General features: G+C 38.0%; 2 protein-coding genes across 8 annotated transcripts in view; one reads left to right on the plus strand and one right to left on the minus strand.

Annotated features, from left to right (window-relative positions):
• LOC129754430 (synaptosomal-associated protein 25) overlaps window positions 1-26,593 on the minus strand; it is a 198,393-nt gene that overhangs the window by 112,540 nt on the left and 59,260 nt on the right. The gene's annotated exons all lie outside the window — the stretch shown is intronic.
• Window positions 14,546-17,607, plus strand: LOC129737760 (uncharacterized). The gene is made up of 3 exons (XM_055728922.1): window positions 14,546-15,255; window positions 15,300-15,564; window positions 17,497-17,607. Exons 1-3 carry the CDS (start codon window positions 14,546-14,548, stop codon window positions 17,605-17,607), a joined length of 1,086 nt encoding a protein of 361 aa, XP_055584897.1.

The raw sequence follows: 26,593 nt of genomic DNA on the forward strand, positions 1-26,593 counted from the left end.
GTCTAAAAGTACCGTCTGCACCACCGAATATTTTGACGACGAAATAATGACGATTAATCTCTTTTTTTGCATCGAAAACAAACAATGGTTGAACAACTGCACTCACATATGGAGATAACAAGGACTTCTAACAACATGGAAACAAAATAACTTATCAGAGCTGGTAAAAACACTATTTTTTCGTCCTTTTCAGACTGCCCCTACTCGCATAACAATCCCATATGAATTTTCGTCATTTTAGGTCAACATAAAGCTTCAACATAAAAGACTAAAAAAAGAGGTTTTGTTCTAGAAAAAAATCAATTCGTGGCTGTCCTATATGAAATATACCTGAATAACAGTCCCATATGTGAAATACCACGGATTTGGTTACTTTTCAATGTTTCTTTCGGCGAAATAGTCTTTGGTTTATTGCTTTGAATCATTTAAACGTTTTTGAACTCACTTGATGTCGAATGATGCACAGTAGTTTTCGAAGGCAGGTCTGACTTTCTTAGGAATGACTTCCTGAGCGAAAAACTATCGGATGCAATCAAAAATCGTAAAAAGATTCAACTTACAATGTGGAATTCATGATATTTTTTTTGCAAAAGTATGTTTCTTTTTCTGACAATTGCATTTAGAAGTTCAAAAATGATCAAATTTAAGTCTTAGAAAGTAGCTTGGTGAGAAAAATATATTTTCTATGGGACGGTTATGCTAGTAGATTCGAAAAAGGTTTCAAATATGGTCGATTAAGTCTCATAATGAATAAAAGTGGTTTTCTCGACCTTACCAATAACCCAATTTCGAAAATTTCAGGTCTAACGATTTATTATGACAACCTAGAAACGATTTTCGTTTATGCTGAAAGTGGTGGTCACAATTTAAAAATATATTCTAAAACAGAAAAAGCTGATTGTCTCGCTTGCTTATTTTTGTATATGGGACTGTTATGAAAGAAGGGGCGGTAGATTGTTGCAGCTTAACTGACTTCATGTTATATCCAAAAATCTAATAACGTTTTCGTGTATACCCAGTTTTGCACCAGGTCAAAACAAGTTATGCACATTTTACTGTCATTTTTAGAAGTTTATGCGTTAAGTTTTGCATCCGTAATTCCCCAGATTTGATTTAAAATGGACGGTGGAACACTGAAAATTCGTGTGTGAGCGATCGAGGTAGCAAAACACTGACGACGAATTATGTTCGTTCTAGTATGGTAAACCTCAAAACTGGGCGAATGTAGAAAACGAATACGGTAAAAGTATCATATTTTCATCATTTTACAGCCTGGGCTGGCCATACTGAGCTCTTTGATTATTTCTACAACATTTGTGCCACTTTCTCATACTTTTTTGATCAATGGGAAAGGATTTTGGTGTCCAGTGCTTAGCTCCTGATATAAAAACTGTGTAAAGCACGTCTATATATTTAATTTTTTTAATCACATTTTTGTGATCCCAAACACAGGAACTGAACCTTCTACTATTGGCATTGATTATGCTTCACAATGATCTTTGATCGAAAAATTAATAAGTTATATAGTATATGACCAGGTTGTAAAAGCAACATTCCCATTATTAGTTATATCACATAAACAATACGTTATACGATACTCAGAATTTTGGTTAAAATTTAAAGTCAGTTTTGCTGCAAACACTCTACAAAGCACGAAAAAGTAGTGTTTTTAACCCGCTTTGGTAAGTTCTTTTGTTTCCATGTTGTAAGAAGTGCGCGCTACCTCCATATGTGAGTGCAGTTGTTCCAAAATTGTTTGTTTTCGATGCAAAAAAAGAGATTTATTGTCATTATTTCTTTCATAACTCTTCAAGGTGTCAATGGCCCACTTTGGTGTCTTCAGACGAAAGTTGCATCATGAATCGAGCTATACAATGGTATTTTTTGCAAAATATTCGGTGGTGCAGACGGTACTTTTAGACGCCATTTAAAGTTTATTTACAACTTTTCATGTTGAAGTTCATTTTTTTTTTTCAACTATTCTATTTGGAAAGCTGATAAAATTTCAATGCATTTTGATGTGCTATTTTATAATTTCCGTTGAGAAACAACAGAGTTATGTAGCTTTGAAAAATGGTTATTTTTTATTTACAAAAAAATCTAACCGAAGCTAACTCAAAAAAAAACTGTTAGAAATCTGAAAAAATACATGTTTTTTTAAGTCGCAAAAATGAACCCAATTTTCAATTTTGGGGAAAATCTGAAGACCCCCGGCGCAAATTGTCAGATAATAAAAAAAAATCCCCATATGCAATATTTTTTTTCAATGCACTCATACATAAGCACGAATCGAGCATACCACCCGCATACTAAAAAACTATATCTCAAACAGTATATACGATTCATCTACAGCTTCAGAAAAAGTGATTTTTAGTGTAAACGTAGCTGTTCTATTGAACTTTACTTCGACGAAAAATTTGAACGATAAAAACGAAACATGAACCTTTGAGTGAAAAAGTGATGGTATCTGTAAAGGTGATAGAATGGTATGAACGATTTCCTTAATTTTTTCTGTAATCGTAAAAATTATCTCGAACCGTTAACCTTACCGTTCAAACTTAAACTTCAGAAATGAGCGAAACGGCGGTCAAGAGATGCCAGGGAGTTTTACAAAACATCAGTGAGTAGTTATGAGAATATCTCTTATATTTTTTTTATTCTGATACGACTCTATAGAGTTTCGAAGATAATAATTTATCTTGGAGGTATGCACATACATCGTACTAAACGAGGTTTAGTTCACGCTTTCCGCGATGCGTTTAAAATAGCTTTAAGTGAAATTAAGCACGGTTATTACGAGTGATTCTTTGCAAATCCATCTGCACTTAATTACAATTTTATTTAATTTGTGATCCCTAAAACATTCTTAAATTACTACCCATAATCATCATGATCAGATTAAATATTTACCTTTAAATTTTGCATCTAAATATTTAAACAAATATTGATAAAACATTGAACCTGGCACCACTGACGTAGACTTTGTTTTGGTTGTCAAACGTGAAGAACGAAAAAATCGGTGTGGTCTTCTCGTGTTTCATCTAGCCAGCGCCACAAAATCATGGCATCGATATTGCGGTCTAGCAAATTTGTGCGCTATTTCGCCGGATTCGCGCGGAACGTAATTTTCAACACAGTCCGGGAGACGGAACGAAGTTTATTCAGCAATCGCAATGTTCTGTGAAGTAAGTTCGGGAAAATTCGCCATTTATGTGGGTGACGGTTTGCGGCACGCAGTGATGTGCAAGTTCATGTTACGCAACAGATTCTATCTGTAATTGATTTTTCTGCTCATTTTTATACTGAGCGTTTAATTGCACTGTTTTTAAAAGAAAGTGTATTTTTTTTCCTTTCCAGCGGTTATGCTACATCTGCCGCTAGTTCCAGTCAGGGACTAGACCGATCTTTGAAGCGGCTGGAAGAAGATGTAAAACGCTCTGGAAGAACTTTACGCCGAGATCTGAAAGATGTTCCGGAGGAAATCCGTATTAACCTTTCCACTCCCAGCGGTCAATCTTGACTGGTTATTCCTTGTTGCGGTATGTTAAACGCGGTGTCTTAAAAATCACCTTAGCAGAAATTTTTGAAATTCTCATTGCAGGTCACCTAGTTCCAGAAGACCTTCCCGAGGTGCGTAAGCTCTGAAGCTTGCACGCAGCAATGGACATTTCCCACTACAACGCCCTTCTTCGGGTGTATATGGATACTGAGCAACGGAATTTCTGGCGGATTTGCAGGCCAAGGGCGTTCAACCGAATCGGGTCACCTATCAGCGATCAATTTCGCGCTACTGCCAAGAGGGAGCAAACAAGACTCTGGAATTCCTGCGAGAGAAGCAGCTTTCAGTAATTGAATGCGTTTTCAACGCTGCGCCAGGACAATTTGTTTTTCGCTACGCATCGATATTAGGATATATTGACAGTTCTACACGAACACCACCTTAGCAGGAGGCCTCAGCCCTAACCTCAAACCATGGGAGAACAGAATCGATTTTTGAGAAGGGCGCACGATAAACGCGATTCTCCGGTACTAATATCGACAAATTCGCCCTGTGGAAAAGATACACAGATGCTCGTGTTTTGATTTGTTTTGGGTGTTCAGGGCTGCCAAGAGCATTGATATTTGGAAAATGATTATATTTTTTTGATTGCATTAATGCAATTGTTACTGAAAAACCTTTTCATGAGTACTAAGGATTTGCAACTTTCCCGTAGATTTCTATCCGAATGTGAACATTAAACGCAACGAAATGACAATTGTCTGTATCGCACACTTAAACTATGTAGCGAATTATGTGGATATATTTAAAATAATCAGAGCATGTAGGCGATTATTTTCAAAGTCAACTTAGGCTCTCATTAATTTACTTGTTTGTTCAGTGAATTATTTTGCATTCGTTTGGAAGCTAGAAACAACTATTTTTTTAATCTACCATGCAATACATGAAAATATCTTTTAGATGTTTTAAATTCACCTTGAAAATTCATTAGCAAAAGATGCCTTATTTTCATCCATTTAGGGACGCCTAGTAATGCGTTTAGCTGCTATTCCTAGTTAAAAAATTTAATCAATTCAGAAATATTATAACTAGTTTTGAACAAGCAAATACTGATTTTAGTTACGCACCTAGCATCACTGGTGAGGACGCCAGCAAATCAAAATTTGAGGTTATGGCTGAGGCCAATTTTTCGCCAATACTATCGCCCGTATATACCCTTATAGAGCGGCGCGGAAAAACGATCTTCAATAAAATGTTGCAATTAGAAAACATTTTCCATTTTTATCCGAAAATCTCCCATATACATTAAAAATATTGCGTTTGTGTGCGTGCTCTTTTTACGAACGATTCCTAAAACGGTTTGAATAATGTTGGAATAAAGTAAAGTCAAATCGTTACACAACCATTGACGTAAGCGTTTAGGAATGAGAGCTCCTCGAAAAAAAACTATAACGATAACAATCCGATGATCTAAATACATTTTCAGCAATCGTTTAAACCTACACAGTAAACGAAAATTACCGAGTTCGGTAATTATTTTACCGAATTCCTAAGATGTGGAGTTCGTTAAACTGTTCGGTAATTTTTTCATGACCGAGAAGTGACAACTGTCAAATACTACGGACCTTTCTCGGTAAAAAATACCGAAACTCGGCTGATCCTATCTGAGATGTTCTGTCACAAAATTGACAGCTGTCAACTTGACAGCTCGTTGTATCACCGAACAATCGGTAGATAGCTACCGAACTTTCTGTGTTATTACCGAAAAACCTGTTATTGTTACCGAACATCTGTAGTTATTTCCGAACAGCCTGAAACTATTACCGAAAAACCGAAATTGTTTACCGAAAAAACTGTAAGAGTTCGGTAATATTTACCGAAACTCCAGTAATTTTTACCGAAAAATCTGTTTTTTGCCCATATATATGATATTATTACCGAAGTGCCGGTAATATTTACCGAAAACTGTCAAATTTTCGGTAATTTCCTCCTTAAACCATAAAACGTTTGATAATTTTAGCTTATGATGCACGGTGTATATCGGGGGAACGAATCATCTCGCGATTTATGTACACAGCGCATCATTATCTAAAATTACCGTACGTTTTATGGTTTTCGGAAGAAATTACCGAAAATTTGACAGTTTTCGGTAAATATTACCGGCATTTCCAGAAGGCGCCTTAATAAAGGAGTTAGTTTAGAACCTCTTTTTATTGCACTCTTTAAAAAATCTAAACTCTTCGGATTCTCATTTCGATCGTCATCATTCGACCTCGATTAGTTGAGATTTTCTGGAAAGCGAAGCTCGGATTGCCTCTGTGGAAATGAAAGAAAATCGTTACAATAAAATTTAGACACTGACGGAACAAATGTAATTAAACTTTTACCTTGTCCTATTCAGAAAGAAATTTGATTCCTTGAAACGGTGTTCCGGAAGCTTCCTTAGCAATCCACTTCCCCACCGGCGGAACAGCATTTTCCTGCAGCTCCAAGGGAACCACAACCGGTACCGGCTTTGAACGTTTTATTGCCGTACTCCTCGGTGCTGTTGCTGCTGCCGCTCTGCGAGCTTTCGGTGTAGTTCTTCTTGTTGGGACCTGCCCCATCGCAGCTGACAAAATGCCGGCTGGACTGAGCCGCTAAACTGGCCAAACCTTCCCCACCTCAAGATAAGGATCCGAATGAAAACAAGACGGGGTGCGATGTGTTTTGTGTGAGTTTTTCACAACACGCGAAACCGAAACTTAAAAAAATGACAACGAGTGCTTGCTCATTATTTTTTAGCATCTCGCTCGATAACACGATCAAAGTTGTGACCGTTTATTACGACTGCAAGAGAGCGAAGGAAAATGTAAAAAATTGCCAGAAAAGGACAAACGCATTTTGACGTTTGTCTTGACAGCAGCAGTTTTCAGTTTTACTTTACAGTTTTCGGTGTTTTTTTACCGAAAAATAATTGCGGAGAGATTTGTTTACATATAAATGAACGAGTTTCGGTAGGTCGATAGCCGATTAACGAGGTTCGGTAAAAACAAAACGTCAAGTTGATCAATTACCGAAAATATTCGAATTACAGAAGTGTTTCTGTAAAAAAAATTACCGAACTCGGTAATTTTCGTTTACTGTGTAACATGGACTGCATGTAGAATAGTTCGTCCATACAAGTGTTTTAACGGTTATTAACAATTACATAACCTAACGACATATCAAAAATACTGTGAATTTGGAATTAACGATTAAACTAATGTATTTCACGGTTTGAATAATCGTTTGCTAAACGTTTTTTTACGCTTCATCAAATCATCGCTTTACTATTAAAGAAACCGTTTGGTTACAATCCTCATTTATGCGGGCAATACTATCAAACCATGACATATGTCAACGAGGGCTGTCACTCTGAACCGGGAACCCGCATAAATGAGGATTGTAACCGCGACCAGTTCAAACGGATGAAAGCAGAACTGGCTGAGGAATATGAAGACGACGAAGTGAGAACGAATCGAAGGACCCGAACCCTGTTGGTTCAGATAAAACCCAGATTTGGTTAGATGGAGTTAACGATATGCGACGTACCACTTCCACCACCTATCAGAAACCAACGCATTCTCAGCACTCCTCGAAGGATACACCAGCGAATCCTTTAAGAGTGAATCCTTCGGGTGATCCTACAGGCTCAGCGTTCAAGAAGCCGATTCTCCAAATACAAGGTTCGAAACCACCATCAGCACATAACCAAAATTCATCTTCTGAGTTACTTCGAAACCTGCTGGAAAAACACGAGCAGAAAGTTCAACCGTCTTTCCCGCTGAACGAAGCTGGAACTTTCGTGAACCGGATTACGATGCCAACAGAAGCTGCATCTACTGAGAGTGTTTTAGAAGAACTTCTCAAGGCGATCACTCCTACAGGGCTGGTAGCGAGTCACTTTTTAGTGACTTGGTCACTTTTTTTGGGTCAGTCACTAAAAAGTCACTTTTTTCATCATTTGGTCACTAAAGTCACTATTTTCCGAAAAATGGTCACTTTTATCACCAAACCAATGAAAGAGTAATAATGAAATGAAATAGTGATCAGAAATTTTTTTCGCCTCCGGCGGAATTTCGGCATGAATCATACTTGGCTTGAGACATTTCGATCTACGACATTATTTGACGTTCATGAATTGAAACTAACTTTGATTGTAGATTTTAATTTTTGGTTCAATCAACCTTTTGTATTGGAACTCAAAACTTGATATACAAAAACGCTATATCGTCTTTAGAATGGGTTTTTATTAAGATGTGTAACTAAGATTGAGATTGAAACGTACCATTTTTTTTAATTAAAAAAATCTTTTATGTCATAACAAATGTAATGTTGATATTAAATATTCTTGAAAAAAACAATTTCATACTCAATTTTATTTCGTGTTTTTTAAACTCTTTATCACCAAAACTAAATGTGTTTGGCCGAACTTGAAAAAAAATCTAGTTGAGGACACTATTTACCAAATCAATAATTTAAAAAAATAAGCACCAAAATGGTTGTAGTGAAACATGTTTATTGAAAAAACTCCTCCTGAAATGTTTTTAAAAACTAATCTTTTTTATTTCCATACTGTTTTTTCAATTTTCAAATAAATTTACCGAATTTTACTGTACAGTTTTTTTTTAATTTTCTAATCAACTTGACGGATTTTTTAAATTTAACTTTTAAAATTTTAAAAACATATTTTTAACAATTGTTTTCTTGTTTCTAAATTCTGAATTTTCGTTTTCTTCAACCATAAGCCGTTAACTCCAAATTTTTAATAATAAAACATAATTGAAACCTTCTGTTCTTTCAGGACCCAATATTTCAATCAAAAGAGACAAAATACTCAGAGCTTGTAATTTAAAGCTCAAATACCTGCAATTGAAAATTTAAAAACTTTTTATTAATATCTTTTAATGAAATCATGTTTTTTGGATCGATCATGATTTTTAAATTAATCTAAAAAAATTGAAAAATTGATCTAAGTAGCAACTTTAAAAATAAATTTTAATACGCAGTTTTATCTAACTTTTTATTTGATTTGTGCTTTCAATATTAATAACAAAAGTTTTGAACTCATTATTTTTAATTTTTCATCAGTTTTTATCATTCACGTAATTACTCATTTTCTAACATTTCTTTGTCAGTGTAGTTGAACATGAAGTTATTATATATACTTCAAAAATGGAATTTTGATAACTGGAGGATTTTACTTCATTAAAGGTTTTATGTCTGGCTTATATAACTGGCACTTTTAAAATAATTATAAATATATTCTTCTTTTTATCAAATTAAATTCAACCATCGAACATTGAATAAATTCTGTTCAAAATTCATTTCTTATTCAGTAATCGGTAATTCACATTTTAATTCGTGATTAAATATTTTATGTTCAAATAAAAAAAAATTACAGCGGATTTTCTCACTAAACTTCCAGTTGAAAATGAGGAAAAGACAATTAACAATTATTATCATTTTCCTAACATCTATTCATGGTAAGTTTGTACAAGATTGGACATTTATTTTAGAATTCAGATTTTTTTAATTTTAAACTTGCTAAGAAATTATTTTGAAACTAATTTATTTCTTACTTTCTTGACTTATCGAAAATTTGAAACATTCATTGTAATATTTTTCCAAAATTTTGTTTATCAGTCATTTTTTAAGTTTGTGTGTTGAACATGATTGACAAACGGTGTAAGAAAACCCTGATTTGGTCACATTTTTTGTGCTTCAAAGTTACTTTTTTCGTTCTATATAGTCACAATTTGGTCACTTTTTTCGGTCCTCAAAGTCACTTTTTGGTCACTTTTTTAAAATTTTGGTCACTAAAGTCACTACTTTTTCATTGTCAAACCGCTACCAGCCCTGCTCCTAAGGAAGAAGTCTCGATTCCCGCCGAGGGTATCTCGAGAAATCATTCGGATTTGACCACCGAGGAATTGAACACAATTCGAAACATCATCGAGCGCAGGAACCACACTGGGTTAGAATCTCAGCTTCGCGTACAGACTACAGGACCAACGAAGGACCAACTTGCTGCCCGCCAAGGGGTTTCAAAACATCTTCCAATTTTCCGTGGAGAACCGGAAGTCTGGCCGCTTTTTATAAGCAGTTATGAGAACACAACTGCTTCCTGTGGTTTCACCAATACGGACAACTTAAAACGACTGCAAGACAGCTTGCAAGGCCTCGCAAAAGAGGCAGTCCAGAGCCGACTACTTTTGCCAGAATCGGTTCCCGACGTCATCGAAGATCTGCGGCAGTTGTTTGGCAATCCCGAAAAGCTGATCAAATCGCTGATGATGAAGGTACGACGAACACCAGCTCCACGTCTTGATCCTCTGGAGACGTTTTTCGTTTTTGGAATTACCGTCAAACAACTTTGCGACCACCTTCAAGCAGCCAAGCTTCAGGACCATCTGAGCAACCCGTCGTTGGTTGCGGAACTGGTCAACAAATTACCTTCGGAATACCAATTGGAGTGGATACGATACAAAAAGGGAAGACTAGGCCCATCCCTTCGTCTTTTTACCGATTTTATCAACGAGCTCGTCTCCGAGGTTTCCGAACTTGCTGATTTTAGTGGGGAACAACGAGCCCCAATCAGTAGTCCAAAAAAATCGATTTCGGAAGAAAGAACACGTAAGTGCCCATAATGTTCAACTAGATTTCCCGATTGCTTCGTCATCGCAAAAAGGTCCCATCATCACTTCCAGAAAACCGTGCCCTATGTGCAAAAGAACCGATCACAAGTTACGATTCTGTGATGATTTCGCTGCATCCTCTTTGGGTGAGCAGTTAATGTGTGCCATGTTGCAGCTTACCATCGTGTAAAACCTATCCGTACACTCAGGCAAATTCTTATTATAATTTTCATAAGATGCATCTTATGAACCGCTTTTTAGAGTGCAAAATAATGTTTCATAAGAGTCTTATGAAATTCTTTCAATTTTCATACGATGTTCTTATGAAAAATAGAAGAAACGGCTTTGTGAAAAAATAATGAACACATTCATTCATGGAATCAGTTTTTTTTCATCATCTAACAGTACGAAGCAATCGCCAGTTCATAGTTATTGTAGTTTCCCTTCAATTTTAAATATTATTGTTATCTCCGGAATGGTAAGTTCTATTTGATGTGTTTGGTGTGATCGTATATTAGTAAACTAATATACATTATTTGTTTACTTTTCAGCAAGCTGATCGGCAAAAAACGAAAGGTCGAAGATTAAGATGCGGCAAAATTTGATGGAGCCGTCTGTTGATGCGCTGCTGATGGTGACCATGAATGATTCAATTTTAAACAAATTTGACAAACAATAAAGTGAATGTTTTCAGCATGAAAAATCTAGAATTTTTCTTATTAGAAAGTGATTTACTGTTTCCATAAGAATCTCTTATGAAAAGCAACAACCTCTCATTGAAGTAGGCGTTCATCTTCAGAATTCTCTGTGTTCAGAATTCATTCGCGTCATAAGACAATCTTATAAATTTCATTAATTTTTCTTATGGCGCCACTTCATAAGAGAATCTTATGGCATACATAATAGTATTTTTCTGTGTGTAGAATTATTTTCCGGATGATGCCAATCGTACTTTATTGTGGCGAAAATTCGATTCCAATCCTGGCATTTCTCGACGAAGGTGCGTCGACGACGCTGGTGAAAAATTCTGTTGCAGATTTTCTAGGAGCCAAAGGCATTCACGAACCTCTCGTTATTTCGTGGACTAACGACGTCAAGCGCTATGAAGAAGTTTCGATAAAAATTCATTTGTCGATTTCAGCCCCTGGCTCTGACAAGAAGTTCAAACTTGCCCCTGCGCATACTGTTGGCGAGTTGAAGCTTCCGGATCAAGAAATAGACTTTCAAGAGGTCGTCGATAGATATCGCCATCTACGTGGAGTGCCTGTTTTTATGTCAGGTATCAGTGTTCCTCGGATTCTCATGGGTCTAGACAATCTCCACTTATTTGCACCATTGGAATCCAGAATCCTGGAGAACCCATCGCAACCCGTTCCGTTCTAGGATGGACGATTTATGGACCCGAAGTAAAGAGCTATACCCGTTCTCGTCTGCATCATCACTACGTCGAACCGCTCACAAATCGCCAGCTCCATGATTTGTTGGGAGCCCAATATGCCCTAGAAGAACTTCCGTCACCATCTGTAAAATTTATCGAATCTGAAGACATTCGTCGGGCTCGTGAAATTCTAGAAGCGACTACCGTTAGAGTAGGTAAGCGTTTCGAAACCGGTCTGATTTGGAAACCAGGCCAACCATCGTTTCCGGAAAGCTACTCTATAGCGGTAGAACGAATGAAATCGTTTGAGAAAAAGTTAATCCGAAAGAACCTACAGCAGAAAGTAGTCGAGCTGATACAGCATTACATAAGCCGAGGCTATTGCCATAAAGCAACGAACACCGAGCTGCTGAATACAGATCCATCATCGGTATGGTATCTTCCTTTGGACGTGGTGCAGAATCCCAAAAAGCCGGTGCGCCTTGTATGGGACGCCGCTGAAATGGTACAAGGAGTCTCACTGAATTCCTGTTTGCTGAAAGGTCCTGACCTTCTCACGTCGTTGCCTGCCGTTATTAGCAAATTTCGTGAAAGACGAATAGCGGTAGGGGGCGACATACGTGAAATGTTTCACCAACTGCGGATTCGGGAAGCTGATAAACAGGCCCAGCGATTCCTGTTCCGATTCCTTCCAAATGAACAACCAACAGTGTACGTGATGGATGTAGCCACCTTCGGATCTGCCTGCTCCCCCTGCTCGTCCCAATTTGTAAAGAACCGAAATGCCCAAGAGTTCTCCGATCGATACCCTGGTGCTGCCGAAGCCATCATACACCGCCATTATGTCGATGACTATTACGACAGCTTCGACGGAATAGAAGAGGCGGTCCAACGAGCGAAAGAGGTGCGGTTGGTCCACTCGAATGGCGGATTCGAGATAACGAACTGGACATCAAATTCAACAGAAGTTCTCGTAGGATTGGGAACCACCGGCAACGACGAAGCTGTACACTTCCATCTCGATAAGGTAACACAATATGAACGGGTTCTGTGAATCACTTGGGATCCTCATTTGGATGAATTCTCCTTTTCGGCTCCGATGAGCACAACTTCTATCGCCAAAGATAAACCTACAAAAAGAAACATCCTCAGCACTAGTGAACCTGTATATAAGAGAAGTGACATCTGAAACACAAAATTCCAATCGAGCAAAAGAACTGTCAAAATCGATTCCAATCGATCCGAGCATTTTGTCGCAGAGCTTTTACCTTTCTTATTGACAACTCAACCAAGGAAGGTATTGTGATTGTTGTTATAGTTCAAACAGATAATTTTTTAGCTGGTCATATGAATTTATGATTAGGTGCATGTTTTGTCAATGCTTTGGTGAATCGTGGTTCTGGTTAGAAAACTAGCTGATGATTAACGAAATTCAAGTCATTCATATCGTTTATCGCGATCCTTCGGGCATCGAGTTCAATGTTGTTTTGTTGGATTGAAGGAGCGTTCACTTTAGAGCTTGAACATTGAGCCAGAAAACAGTGCTGGGGATTTTATTGTCCAAGATTTCGGCGATGTTGCCACATATTTTATTTAAAGAGGGATCAGATGTCGCTTCTCTTATATGAAGGTTCACTACTCAGCACTGTTATGTCTCTTTTTGATCCCATGGACCTCGTTGCACCGCTCACCGTGTTGGGAAAATGTTAATCCAAGATTTATGGAGAACCGGTTGCGAGTGGGACGATTTGATCGATGAAAGTACGTTGGCGAAATGGCAGCAGTGGGTTTCGATGTTCGCCTCGATCAAACACATTAGAATTCCCCGAAGTTATTTTGGCTCGACTCCGTCTGATCAATTTGGCGCCATCCAATTACATATTTTTTCCGATGCTGGTGAGAACGCCTTTGGGAGCGTTGCGTTTCTTAGAATCGTTGTTGAAAATTCCGTCAAATGTGCTATGGTGATGGCAAAGTCGAAAGTTGCTCCAATAAAATTACTATCAATTCCGCGACTCGAATTAAAAGCTGCGGTTCAAGGGTCGCAGGTAGCACAAGTCGTCAAAGATAACCACTCCCTTCAAGTCGATAAAACCTTTTATTGGACGGATTCTCGAACGGTACTTTCGTGGATTCAGTCCGACCAACGAAAGTATAAACCCTTTGTGGGGTTCAGAATAGGTGAAATACTTAGTCTTACAAAGCTTTCTGATTGGCATTACGTACCATCGAAATTAAACGTTGCTGATTGCCTCACTAAACGTGGTCCCACACCAGATTTGTCTGCTAATAGTATTTGGTATCGTGGGCCCGACTTTCTTTATCGACCACCCTCCTTTTGGCCTCCACAACATCTGCCGTCTCCAAACACAGAAGCTGAAGTTAGGGCCACGCACCTGTTCCATGAAATTAAACTGCTCAGTCCATTGATCGACGCAACTCGTTTTTCAAAATGGAACATTGCTGTGAAAACTGTTGCTAGCGTACTTCGTTTCATTTCGAACTGCAGACGGAAACGTTCAGGTCAACCCATCGAAACTATCCTAGCCACCGAAAACCTCAAGAAGCTCGTAAAAAGGCAAAATGATGCAATTCTGGTTCCGTTGCAACAGTCCGAACACCGCCATGCCGAAAATATTATCTTCATGGTGGCACAGGGTGAGGTATTCGGAGACGAGATAAACACTCTTAAGAAAAATTCGAGTAATCCTCCGTCCGACTGGATTTCATTGGATAAATCGAGCCCTTCATTAAAATTTACACCTCTGCTAGATTCCGAAGGAGTCTTGCGAATGGAAGGTCGATCCGAAAACGCCAATTTTCTTCCCTTTGATCTACGATTTCCGATTATTCTTCCGGGATGTCATGCAGTAACAGCGCTTCTTGTCCGACACTATCACGAGCGCAATGCAGAGATTTTCAATAAGTGGCCTGACTTCGCTAATTAAGCAGATAGAGAAGGCGTGTGTGTTTTGCAAGGTTCGCAAGTGTAAACCAAGAACTCCCAGGATGGCGGCATTACCTGTTCAAAGACTGATCCCGTTCAGACGCCCGTTCACGTTTGTTGGTGTCGACTACCTTGGGCCGGTAGAAGTTTCCGTAGGACGTCGCAGAGAGAAGCGATGGATAGTCGTGTTCACCTGCATGGTGATAAGAGCAGTTCACTTGGAAGTTGCACACAGCCTTTCTGCTCAGTCGTGCCTCATGTTAATTCGGCGGTTTATCAGTCGTCGAGGCCCAGCTACGGAGTATTTTTCCGACAACGGAACCAATTTTCGAGGCGCCAGCAGGGAAATGTTACAACAAATTCGATCGATAGACCATCTTTGTGCTCACGAATTCACAAATGCTATAACCAGTTGGCATTTCAATCCTCCGGCCACCCCTCACATGGGCGGGGTGTGGGAGAGGATGGTCCGGTCCGTCAAAAGTGTTATGGCAGCTTTGGACGACGGCCGTAAACACAACGATGAAATTCTGCTCACCACTCTCGCTGAAACCGAAGATATAATAAACAGCCGCCCCCTCACTGATGTGTCTTCTGACTCAGAATGCGAAGCTCTGAGTCCAAACACTTTTTTGAGAGGTTCAAACCCGAACGAACCACAGGAAGTTGTACACCCAACCAACCAAGCCGAAGCTCTTCGAGACTCTTCAAACGATCCCAGCAACTTGCAGATGAACAATGGAAGAGGTGGATTAAGGAATACGTTCCGACTGTTAATCAACGTTCCAAGTGGTTCATCGAAACTATGCCGCTTAGGGAGGGTGATTTAGTTTATGTGGTGGAAGGATCAAAGCGTAAGGCCTGGGTTCGAGGAGTAGTGGAACAGCTGATAGTATCCAAGGATGGTCGTATTCGTCAGGTCTTCAAACAAGGAGTCGCTAACTTAGCGGTGCTGGAAATTGAGGTAACTCTGGTTCCGAATTATAATCCGGGACTGGTGGACGTAACGCCTAACGCCCTGGCGAGAATGACCAGCAACGATGAACTGTCAAACATCCATTATCATAAAAACCGAACGGAAGTGAGAGGAAAAACGAAGAGAAAATTTAGTCGATTACCACGCAGTTTATTACACCGATTTGGCCTCGAAATTTATATTTCCATCCATCGAAAGTTAAAGTTTAAATTTATTGCTGAAGCACACTGGTATATCGTGAACGGAATCAATCTAACTTGATGTGTTAGGTGGAACTAGTGTTCAAATTAGTTTTCAGCAGATGTCAGATAGACTGAATTAGAAATTTCTGATATCACCAGATATTAGCGTAAACTGTATACACATTACTCGCCAGTTGACCAAAGCAAATACATTGAATCGTGGGAAGTAGATCGAATGTAAGTCTTAAGTTCTCCCGTTACATTTATAAATAATGCTAAATAAAAATTATATTTCTAGCTTTAAGCTGTTCAACACAAAGACTGCTGTAAGGATTTTATTTCCCCCAACATTAATCTTAACGGATTAATTCTTTATTTTTCAACAGCAACAAAAAATGAACACATTTATTGGATCAGTTGAACCGTATGTCCCGGGTACATCATTTGCGGATTACGCCGAACGCTTGGAATACGTTTTCAATTATAATAATGTGCCAGAGGCAAGCAGAAAACCGCTTTTTATCACTGTTGGAGGGGCTACTGTCTTTAGTGAGATAAAGAAGTTATTCCCTGGTGTGGATTTAAATACCCTGCAATATAACGATGTTATCAACCGCCTAAAAAGTCGTTATGATAAAACAGATGGTAGAATGAAGAGGAAAGAAAAGTTTTATGGAAGAGTTCAAGGAAAGGACGAGATGGTAGAGGACTTCATTTTGGACGTAAAATCACTGACCATACTGACTGGACACTCGATTTTGTTTTCTGGATAATTTTTCCAACAGTACGCAATGTCGATTCCAGAATGCGCATCGATCGATTTGAAGAAATGCTATCCCAGTTAGGAAATGCCACCCAACTTTAAAAATAAAACACGCAATTTCTACGATAAAATCGGGCTAAACAGGACCATTTTTCCTACAGGGCATTTTTTGTCAAATTTTTCAGGTTCGCCACCTGCCGTCGGTATTGCGAACCTGCAAAATCTTACAACAAAAAATTAGACAGAAAATGGTTGAATTTTTGTTCTAAGTGTCATGTCAGTGTGGTCAGTGGTAAAACTGTTAGCTGAAAGCTGTGGTTTTGGCTCGGAAGAAAAAGAAAATCAAATCAGGGATCGCATTGCCCTAGGCGCCGCTGATTTCAAAGCTCGGGAACGGATTTACGAGCTGGAGAATCCAAGTTTAGATGAAATCGAAAGGATTTTGATTTCTCGGGAACAGATGGCCAAACATACTTTCAGAATTGAAACAACGGAGAGAGTAAGCGCCATTGAACGGATCGGTCGCCGATGGAGTGATGATCGAGTCGATTGGAGAAGGTCTAGAGATGGTGGTAGGAGAGAAGTGTATCCATCTCGCGATCGCCAAAGCCGATTCAACTATAGACAACGAGATCGGTCATACTCTCGGAACCGATCCAGAGGAGGTGTTGTGTGCAGTTTTTGTAACATAAAAGGGCACATAAGAAGAAATTGTTTCGAGAGGAAGAAATCTCAGCTATCAATACGATTTTTGGATGATTCTACGGAAAACGTGTCCCCAAGCTTCGATTTCAAGCGATCCAAAAACCCCGATCCAACTGATTCGGACGATGAGTTGCAATGCTTGTCAATTAAGGTAAATGGTCCTGTATTTATTTATGTGATTGTGATTATTGGTGGGGTAAGATTCAGCATGGAAGTCGACAGTGAATCAGCTGTTTCAGTGATCAGTGAACAAATGTTTCGCGAAAAACTTGTCAATCATGATTTGGAAACTTGTAACAGAAAATTGTCAGTGGTGGACGGGGCGAAACTAACAATTTTAGGTTGCCTAAGAGTAAAGGTTTCTATTAATCATTTGACACATTGTAGCCGCCACTGACCGATCCCTTACTGGCGTACGACGTAAGCGCCACTCCGTTAGGAGATCGTACGCCACGGTTTAATATGCCCGGTGAGACTCCGCTGAGGGCGAGTCCATAAATTGTCCTTAAAAGTGGTTAAGGACCGGATCAAATGGTGCTCTCCAAACAGCTAACCCAAAATGCGACGAAACTAACACATGACGAAATTGCTACCAATCAACATAAAATCCTAAGAACAACTCAGTTATAGATCGCCCATACCTGGCAATCTCATCACTGAGCTGACGACCTTCCGAATCCCAAATGCAAACGACAGCTTAATTGCCCATGAACCCCCCAGGTCCTACCCTGGACTACCCCAGTTCGGTCAAAGCTTTCAATTAAGTAAGAAAGAAATCAAATGACAATTACAATTTTAATTATTTATTTCCTAAATACTAACATTTAAAGCATTCAAATTCTACCTGTCCTATCATGCGTGCGACTCGTTAACGCCTAAATGTATTCCCCCCAAATCGTGCGTGTTTTATGCGACAAGCTTTAGAGCAACATAGCTTGTCGCAACCGGGCTTTTATGCTGCACCAGCGGGGTTTCCCTAAACGGTGGTACGGGAAATTCGACCTCTCGACTGGATTATGTTCGTGACGGGGCTATGTTAACCGTCCGCAAGCATATTTCGATGGAAAAAATCACGACCCCTTCGACGCTATAATAGCTTTTCCAACGGAATGGACTCACCAGATCCTGTGCTCCTGTTACCTGGCGACGATGGAGAGAGCTGTTGGCGGGCGGTGACGACTCCTAATGCTGAGGAGTCTTTTCTCGGATGCTGGCTGGCGACCGACGCTGTGCTGCCTTACCTTGACCTTGAGCAGCACTTGGGTTGGTGATTGGTTGGCCGTGACAATGGTTGGCCCACACGGCCACGTGGAGTTCCCAGCACTCCCCCGAGACGCGATGTTGACGGAGCGCCTCGCTTCCGACGGGTCTGAACGTCGGGTGTTCTTGGTGTGGCGGGAAAATTAAGCAGCGGAGTGCTGCGTGATCCCTGGATTGATCCGCTTCTGGTGGGAAAAATGTGCTGTGCCTTCTTCGGCACAAAGAAACTAAAACAACGCACGATTTATTCTCACACGCACAATTTACCTGCAGTTTTTATGATGCAACGAATCACACGCTCTAACTATCTAGGCACGCAACTTCCCTAGCTTATATCTATATATATAAAAATGAATTTCTGTCTGTCTGTCTGTCTGTCTGTCTGTCTGTCTGTCTGTCAGTCTGTCTGTCTGTCTGTTCCCTATAGACTCGGAAACTACTGAACCGATTTGCGTGAAACTTGGTAGATGGGGGTATTGGAGGCAGGGGAAGGTTCCTATTATAGTTTGAGACCCCTCCCTTTCTCATGAAGGGGGGGAGGGGCCTCCCAAGCAAAAGTCAATTTTTCGCATAAATCGAGAACCAATCAAGTAAATGGTATCAAATTTGGCATGGGGTGGTATTTGGGCACAAGGAATATTTCTATGAATATTAGGTACCCCTCCCTCCTCTCAATGGGGTGATAGGAAGGGGGGAGGGGGGCTACCTTACAATTTATCATACAACTCGAAAACTAATCAAGATATTGGAACCAAATTTGGCATGGGAAGGTATTTGGATACGAAAAATAATTCAATGGTTATTCGGGACCCCTCCCTCTTTCCAGAAGAAAGGGGGGGGGCCTTTTTCATAATTTTTTACATAACTCAAAAACTAATAAAGCAAATGGAACCAAATTTAGCATGGAAGGGTATTTGGATACGAAAAATATTTCTATGATTATTTGAGACCCCTCCCTCTATCCGTAGGGAGATATTAACGGGGGAGGGGCCTCTTTTATAATTTTTTACATAACTCAAAAACTAATTAAGCTAATGGAACCAAATTTGGCATGGGCGGATATTTGGGAACGTGACATGTTCTAATGATTGTCTGAGACCCCTTCCTTCTTCCAGCGGGGAGTAAGGAAAAAGGAAGGGGAGTTTCATACAATTTTTACTACATAACTCGAGAACTACAACCGCAAATGGAACCAAATTTGGCGTGGAACGATATTTGAGTACATGAAATGCTTCTATGAATATTTGGTATCCCTCACTCCTTCAAAGAAGTGGATGAAAAGGAGGGGAGAGGTCTTCCTTTCAATTTTCAGTATAATTGGAGAGCTGATCGAGAAAATTGAACCATATTTGGCATGTGAGGGTATTTGGAGACGAAAAATGTTTTTATAATAAATCGAAGCCCCACCTTTTCTCAGCGGAAAGATATAAAGGGGGAAAAAGGGGCTTCCATACAATTTTTTTTTTCATAACTTGAGAATAAATCGTGCAAATGATACCAAATTTGGCATCATAAAGTATTTGAATACGAAAAATATGTTTAGGAATATTAAGTTTTCACCCTTCCATTCAATGGGGAGAACGGAAGGGGGGATGGTACTTCCTTTCAAGTTTATGCATAATCCAATAAATTACAACGCAAATGAAACCAAATTTGGCATGGGATGGTATTTTAATACTAGAATTTTTTTTATGTTGAAACGATTCCTTTCTTGCAGTAGGAGGATAGAATTGAGAATATAGGAAGGGAAGAGGAATGCATTTAATTTTTTTTTAAATCCGAAAAATGGACAAAACTTGACATAAAAATTCATTTTGGTATGATTCTATGATTATCTGATCAGTGAGTAGGTACATAGGAGGAGGGAGGTGAGCCCAATACAATTTTGTTAGCATAAGTTCTCAATTTATGCTAACGAAGCCAATCAATGGAAACAAATATGGCATGGAAAGGTACTTGGTTACGAGATATGTTTCTACGATTGTTATAGACTCTTACGCTTCACAGTGTTGAGAGGGGAAGAAAGTAGAAGGCTCCATATAAATTTTGTTGTAAAGCTCAAAAACTTATCAACCAATGGAACTATATATGATATAAGAGGATTTTGGGGAACAAAAAAATGGGTATGATTATTAAAGATCCCGTCCTCCATTCACCAGGGGGTGAAAGGGAGGACAGGGGGGCTCTCTTATCAGTTTTTAGAACATATCAAGCAAAAACAACCAGATTTCATAAGTTAGATTGTTTGCGTAATATTAATTTGAGACCCTCCTTTTTCAGGGCGAAGCTTGAAGAAACAGATTAAAATTATCATATTTTTAACACAGATGCACAGATCAAGATTCAGAAAATTTGTTTAAGTCATCTTTGTATTGCAATTCGAAACTCCAGCTGTAGTTCTCATTTTAAAGCGGTTGCTTATTAATTTTGTTGTTATTTGATTTAAAATAATGCCAACAAAACAATAAAACTTTAAAAAGTTTCTGAAAATAACATTTGTTTTTGAAAGGTGTAGCAAAGCACACCGGGTCAGCTAGTACCTAAATAAACGAATAATAATTTAATTATAATTGAAGGTCCTGACCGCACTTCAATTTACCAAAATTCGGACCCAATCAATCTCAGCCCACGCGCACTTCCACTGCCGATCACACTCAAGAAACGTTTGATCGTCTCCTTGAGCTCTCAGAACAGGGAAGGTGATCTAGCTACGAACGCCCTCGGCGGAAGTTCATAATCCCTGAGAGTTCTATGAGATTATCTCAAGAGATAAGAGTTTCGGCAGATGTATTAGAATCGCAGTAGCTAATTGGTTCTAACTGAAACAATTCAACACCTCGCGGGAGAATGTATGAACGTCTCCCCTAGCGTGACGAACAGCATTACTCAAACCGTCGATCGCGCGAATCGATATTATGTTCGAGATCGATCGAGTGACGGACAAATTGGGTCTACTTAAGTGCGGAGAAAAATATCGAATTTTCTAGTATGAGGACTGCTACATAAAACCAGACTATTTTTACGAAAATTTGGTTATTGAATAATAACCAAATTTTCGTAAGAGGCGAATATGAGAAAATTCAACCCTCTATTAAACTCAATGACGATATTTATGAATGGACTGGACTATTAAACTAAATATAATAATGAATAACAGGTACTATTGATAATCTTATAACTAACAGGTACAATGAATAAACTAATAACGGTTCATTGATCTTTGGTGTATTAATATTTGACGTCACAGTTGGCTAACTATAGTTTCGATGTATGAACAACAATAATTTCGGACAAACTGAACTCTAAACAGGTTAAGTCAACATTGAAACTACACAATTTTCATTAGAAAACCGTTTCAAGCAAACCGTACCGAACATGTTTAATGAAATCAACGCTCCTCCTAAACATCAGGTTCAATCTTGTCATAGACAACTCCAGGCCCTCCGCTTGAATACGCCTAGACAGATTTCACCGCAATTAAACATCTCAACAAACAACAATACAGGTTTATTCCGTTTCGAATAACTCCAACTTCTTGGAAAATAAATCGTCACGGAATTTACCGCAACGCGTTTAGTAAGTCACATCACGCCCATGCATAAGCTTGGGAAAAGTTTCATGACTATTAAAACGCAACGTCCACACAACTACTACAACAATAACATTAACGCAGAATGTAACGCCAAACATTAAGTTATGGCTATCCATGCTTTCTGTTAGAATCAATGAAAGCTCAATCAGAACCCGAGCAGACTTTGATACCAAAATCAATAGCAAACTCAGACCAAAATTAGGTGTCAACAACAAACTGACTTTTTCATGATAGCAAAATTTGGTATCTCTAAGGTTTCAATAATTTTGATTTGACAGCAAGCTGAAACCAAAATGAGATAGTAATAGCAAGCTGTTAGCATATTTTGACATAAAAAAAATCAGACAGCAAAATGAGGCATCGTTGAGGTATCATTAGTTTCTAAGATATTTAGCTTTGTTTGTTAACAAATTTGAGACCAAAACAACACCAAAATTTGCTGTAGATTTTATACGATGGCAAAATCAGGCATGATTAAAATGTTATTAAGGTATTTTTTATTCAAAGTATGACATCACGAATGTATTCTCTACTTTTATGGAAACACACCCGAGACTAAATTATGGCATTATTTGGTGTACAATTTATGCGACAGCAAACTAGACATTATTCAGGTATTTATCTAGTTTAAATAAAAAAGAAACCTAAGATATAAATCCTACAGCAAAATTATGCATCATTGAGGCATCATAAATTTTCTCATCACAAATTTGAAAAACAATAATTGTAATTATTACTTATAATTATGACTATGGAATACGTGAGCTTATCGTGCATGCATGCACAATAAATTTTTATAACGTCGTTTGTGAACTGACAAATTTAGTGCTGATGCTTCAATACTTAAACGGAAAAAGTCGATCTTTATTTTCTGTTAGACTGCCAAGCGTTACTTTGAGCATGACAATCAAAAATAAATAACTTTTCAGAATGACCATACTCAAAATGAAGGGCAGCCACTGAATTAATTTTGATCTTTTCGTACTTAATTTTGAGCAAGTAATCGGAAGCGTGTGTTCAGAGGTGCCAGGTGTCTTGATTTTCCAAAAACCACGGAATTGTCATGATTTTTGAAAAATGGTCTTTAAAATTTCCTGATTTGTCCTGATTCAAGGTTAAATGATGAGACCATCATACAAATCTGTAATAAAACAGTACAGTGAAAACCCGATTTTGTCACACACCGATTTTGTCTGCCCCCGATTTTGTCTACCCCCGATTTTGTCTCATTTTTTTACCCGATTTTGTCATCATTTTTTATTCAACGCAAAAATACTAAATATCGCCTTTTTTTCATTTCCGTTGAACATCTTGAGATTGAAATCATTCTGAAGGGAAAAAACTGATGGATGATTACATCGATATTGAAAGTGAAGATGATTGATCAGGGACGTATCAAGATTTTTTTACAAAAAAGTCAAGTTTTAAACAGGTTTTTTGTTAATCAAAGTTGTTGAATACAATTATAACTAAATATAGTGGTATAAAAGAACATATTCAAGTAATCTTAAAGCTGTGCTTTCTTCAAAGCAATCTCTCTGATACGTTGCAAGAAGATGGTATCATCTATCTAGATCTAGATCTGGAGCATCAGTTCAATCAACTATGTTGTCCAACATACGTACAGTTTCAACATCGATTATGTTTCTTGAAATTTCACATGAATCATTTGGGGTAGATGCCGCTGATTCTGAGTCTAGTGCTACATCCGAAATTTTTAAAGGCTCCAATGATTCGAGGGGCTCGCTGACTGATCATCCAGCGTCATGTTCAGAATTTCTTCATCCGTAAAAGCCTTACTTGCATATCTCTCCTCAGGGTCCTGTGGCAAAATAGTTTCATCGCGGTTATTTACATCAATCAAATGGATCAAGGGAACACCATCTTCTAAACGAGTTTGTTATTTAAAATAATTCCAATTTTCTTCCATGACTACTGCATTACTGTACGCTTTATTTCACTCCAAGCATCATGCATCCAGAAATATAAATCCCTCAACGTTATGCTCTTCAAGCTTTGACCGATATCGATTTCGCGAGCCATAACATGTAGCAAAAGTTTTTGACGATACTTTAGTTTACAGTTCTAAATTACATTCTGGTCCTTGGGTTGAATCACTGCAGTCACATTTGGAGGCATAAAAACAGTTATCAAAACATCATCGCTAATCATTCATATGATGTGCTGAGCAATTATCCAGTAACAACACAGCTTTTGGAGGAATAGACATTTCGGCTGAAAATTTACGTACTGCTGGTACGAAGTCCTAGAGGAACCAGTTTTGGAAAATCATTCGAGTCATCCAGGCATTTTTAGAGGCGAAATATGTGACAGGCACATTATTTATTTTTTTATTTTGATTTGAACGAAAGCTTTGAATCTTATCTTCAGTAAATTATAACCAAAAGAAATAATTAGATCATTAGGATTTGAACCATCAAAGATTATTTAATTTTTCTGATAACACCGGTCGAAACAAGGTGTTTAAAGATGCGTAAAACCAATATTGTATGATGTTTTGATGTAAAAAAGACCTATAACTAGTAATATGTAAAAAAGGAAATATCTACTACAAAACCTCTACACTGTTTTTTTTTTTAGGATAATATACGTTTTTTGTAGTAATTTATTTGATTATGACAAATTAAAATCATTTTTTCAAAATCTCCCGATTTTATCACTCTCCCCGATTTATCACTCTAAAATTCATCATGGGGGTGATAAAATCGGGTTTTCACTGTAATCCTAATTTTTTTCTTCGAGGTGTCCGGATTTTTGTCAGAACCACTTGACCAGGGGTGCCAGGTGGTTTCGTCAAAAATAAGGACAACGAGAAGTTAAAAATCAGGATTTTTCAGAACATCTCTTAGTTCTTGCAGGCGCAATACAGGTGCTGTAAACGCCTTGATTTATGCAACAATAGTACGAAGCTTGTTGGCTGGCCGGTAGTTTATATCTAAAAACACCACTTGAATATCATCTGAACCGAAGATTACCATCTGTAAAATGGGTTTAACTATTTTATAACCTATTTTTTCGATTTTTTCATAGTTGAACTACAAATTTGATCATATTTGAGAAGTTTTTATGAAAATCAGGACAAATCAGGACATTATAGAGTCATATTTTCAAAAATCAGGACAACTCGAGAGTTTTTGAATAATCAGGACGGACTCTCGAAAATCAGGACATATCCTGATAAATCAGGACACCTGGCACCTCTGCGTTATTTCATTCGGTCGGTCGCGATTTATTGCACTGAGACGAAAAGCAAATGTCAAATTGACCTGGATTTGCTCGTGAGCGCTCGTTACATGAATTTTTGGTCGATTTACGTGTAGCTGTTCAAAAATCACTTAATTTATACGTGGAATTCGCCTAGTCAGGTATACACTGCCGGCCAAAAGTTTGGGATCACCCACTAAAAAACATGCAAATTTTGATCGTTCATATCTCAGCCGTCTTAGGACATATTGAAAATCTTCTGATCTCATTTGAAAGATAATGAGCAATAGCTATCTCGGAGGTATTTTGCCCAAATATAATGTTTTAGTTTTGAACTTAAAACTTAACCTAAAGTTATAATATTTTCAAAAAATCGCACTCAATATTCAAAGCCGATCATCTCGGGATAGGGTGGACCAAATCTCAAAATTTGAGTGGCATTAGAATTCCTGTTCTTTACTTCTCAAAACACAATCAATAATTTTTTTGAAATAATTCAAAAACGTATTTTTAATTAATAAAATAGACACTTGAGTTGTCGTCCAAAAGTTTGGGATCACCTCTTTGTATGGTGAGTTTGGGATCATTCTTATAAAAACATACAAATTTATTTTATTCATATCTTTCTCATCTAACATCGTATTGCAGATCTGAAAGGTTCATTTGGAAGCTAAGGAATTGTTATTTTTTAATAAATTCATTCAAAAATTATATTTTGAAGTGATAACCATAAAAAAAATCACCTGAAATTTATTGTTTTTTTGAAAGTTCCCAGATTTTTTTTATAGTTCTCACCTTAAAATATAATTTTTGAATGAATTTATTAAAAAACAACAATTCCTAAGCTTCCAAATGAACCCTTCAGATCTGCAATACGATGTTAGATGAGAAAGATATGAATAAAATAAATTTGCATGTTTTTATAAGAATGATCCCAAACTCACCATACAAAGAGGTGATCCCAAACTTTTGGACGACAACTCAAGTGTCTATTTTATCAATTAAAAATACGTTTTTGAATTTTTTCAAAAAAATTTTTGATTGTGTTTTGAGAAGTAAAGAACAGGAATTCTAATGCCACTCAAATTTTGAGATTTGGTCCACCCTATCCCGAGATGATCGGCTTTGAATATTGAGTGCGATTTTTTGAAAATGTTATAACTTTAGGTTAAGTTTTAAGTTCAAAACTAAAACATTATATTTGGGCAAAATACCTCCGAGATAGCTATTGCTCATTATCTTTCAAATGAGATCAGAAGATTTTCAATATGTCCTAAGACGGCTGAGATATGAACGATCAAAATTTGCATGTTTTTTAGTGGGTGATCCCAAACTTTTGGCCGGCAGTGTATGCAGTAAAAATAAAAACATGTTTGATTTATGAGAATGGTGTTAACCTGTTTGTAC

The sequence above is a fragment of the Uranotaenia lowii genome, chromosome 1 (assembly GCF_029784155.1).
Source record: "Uranotaenia lowii strain MFRU-FL chromosome 1, ASM2978415v1, whole genome shotgun sequence".
NCBI classification, from domain to species: Eukaryota; Metazoa; Arthropoda; class Insecta; order Diptera; family Culicidae; genus Uranotaenia; species Uranotaenia lowii.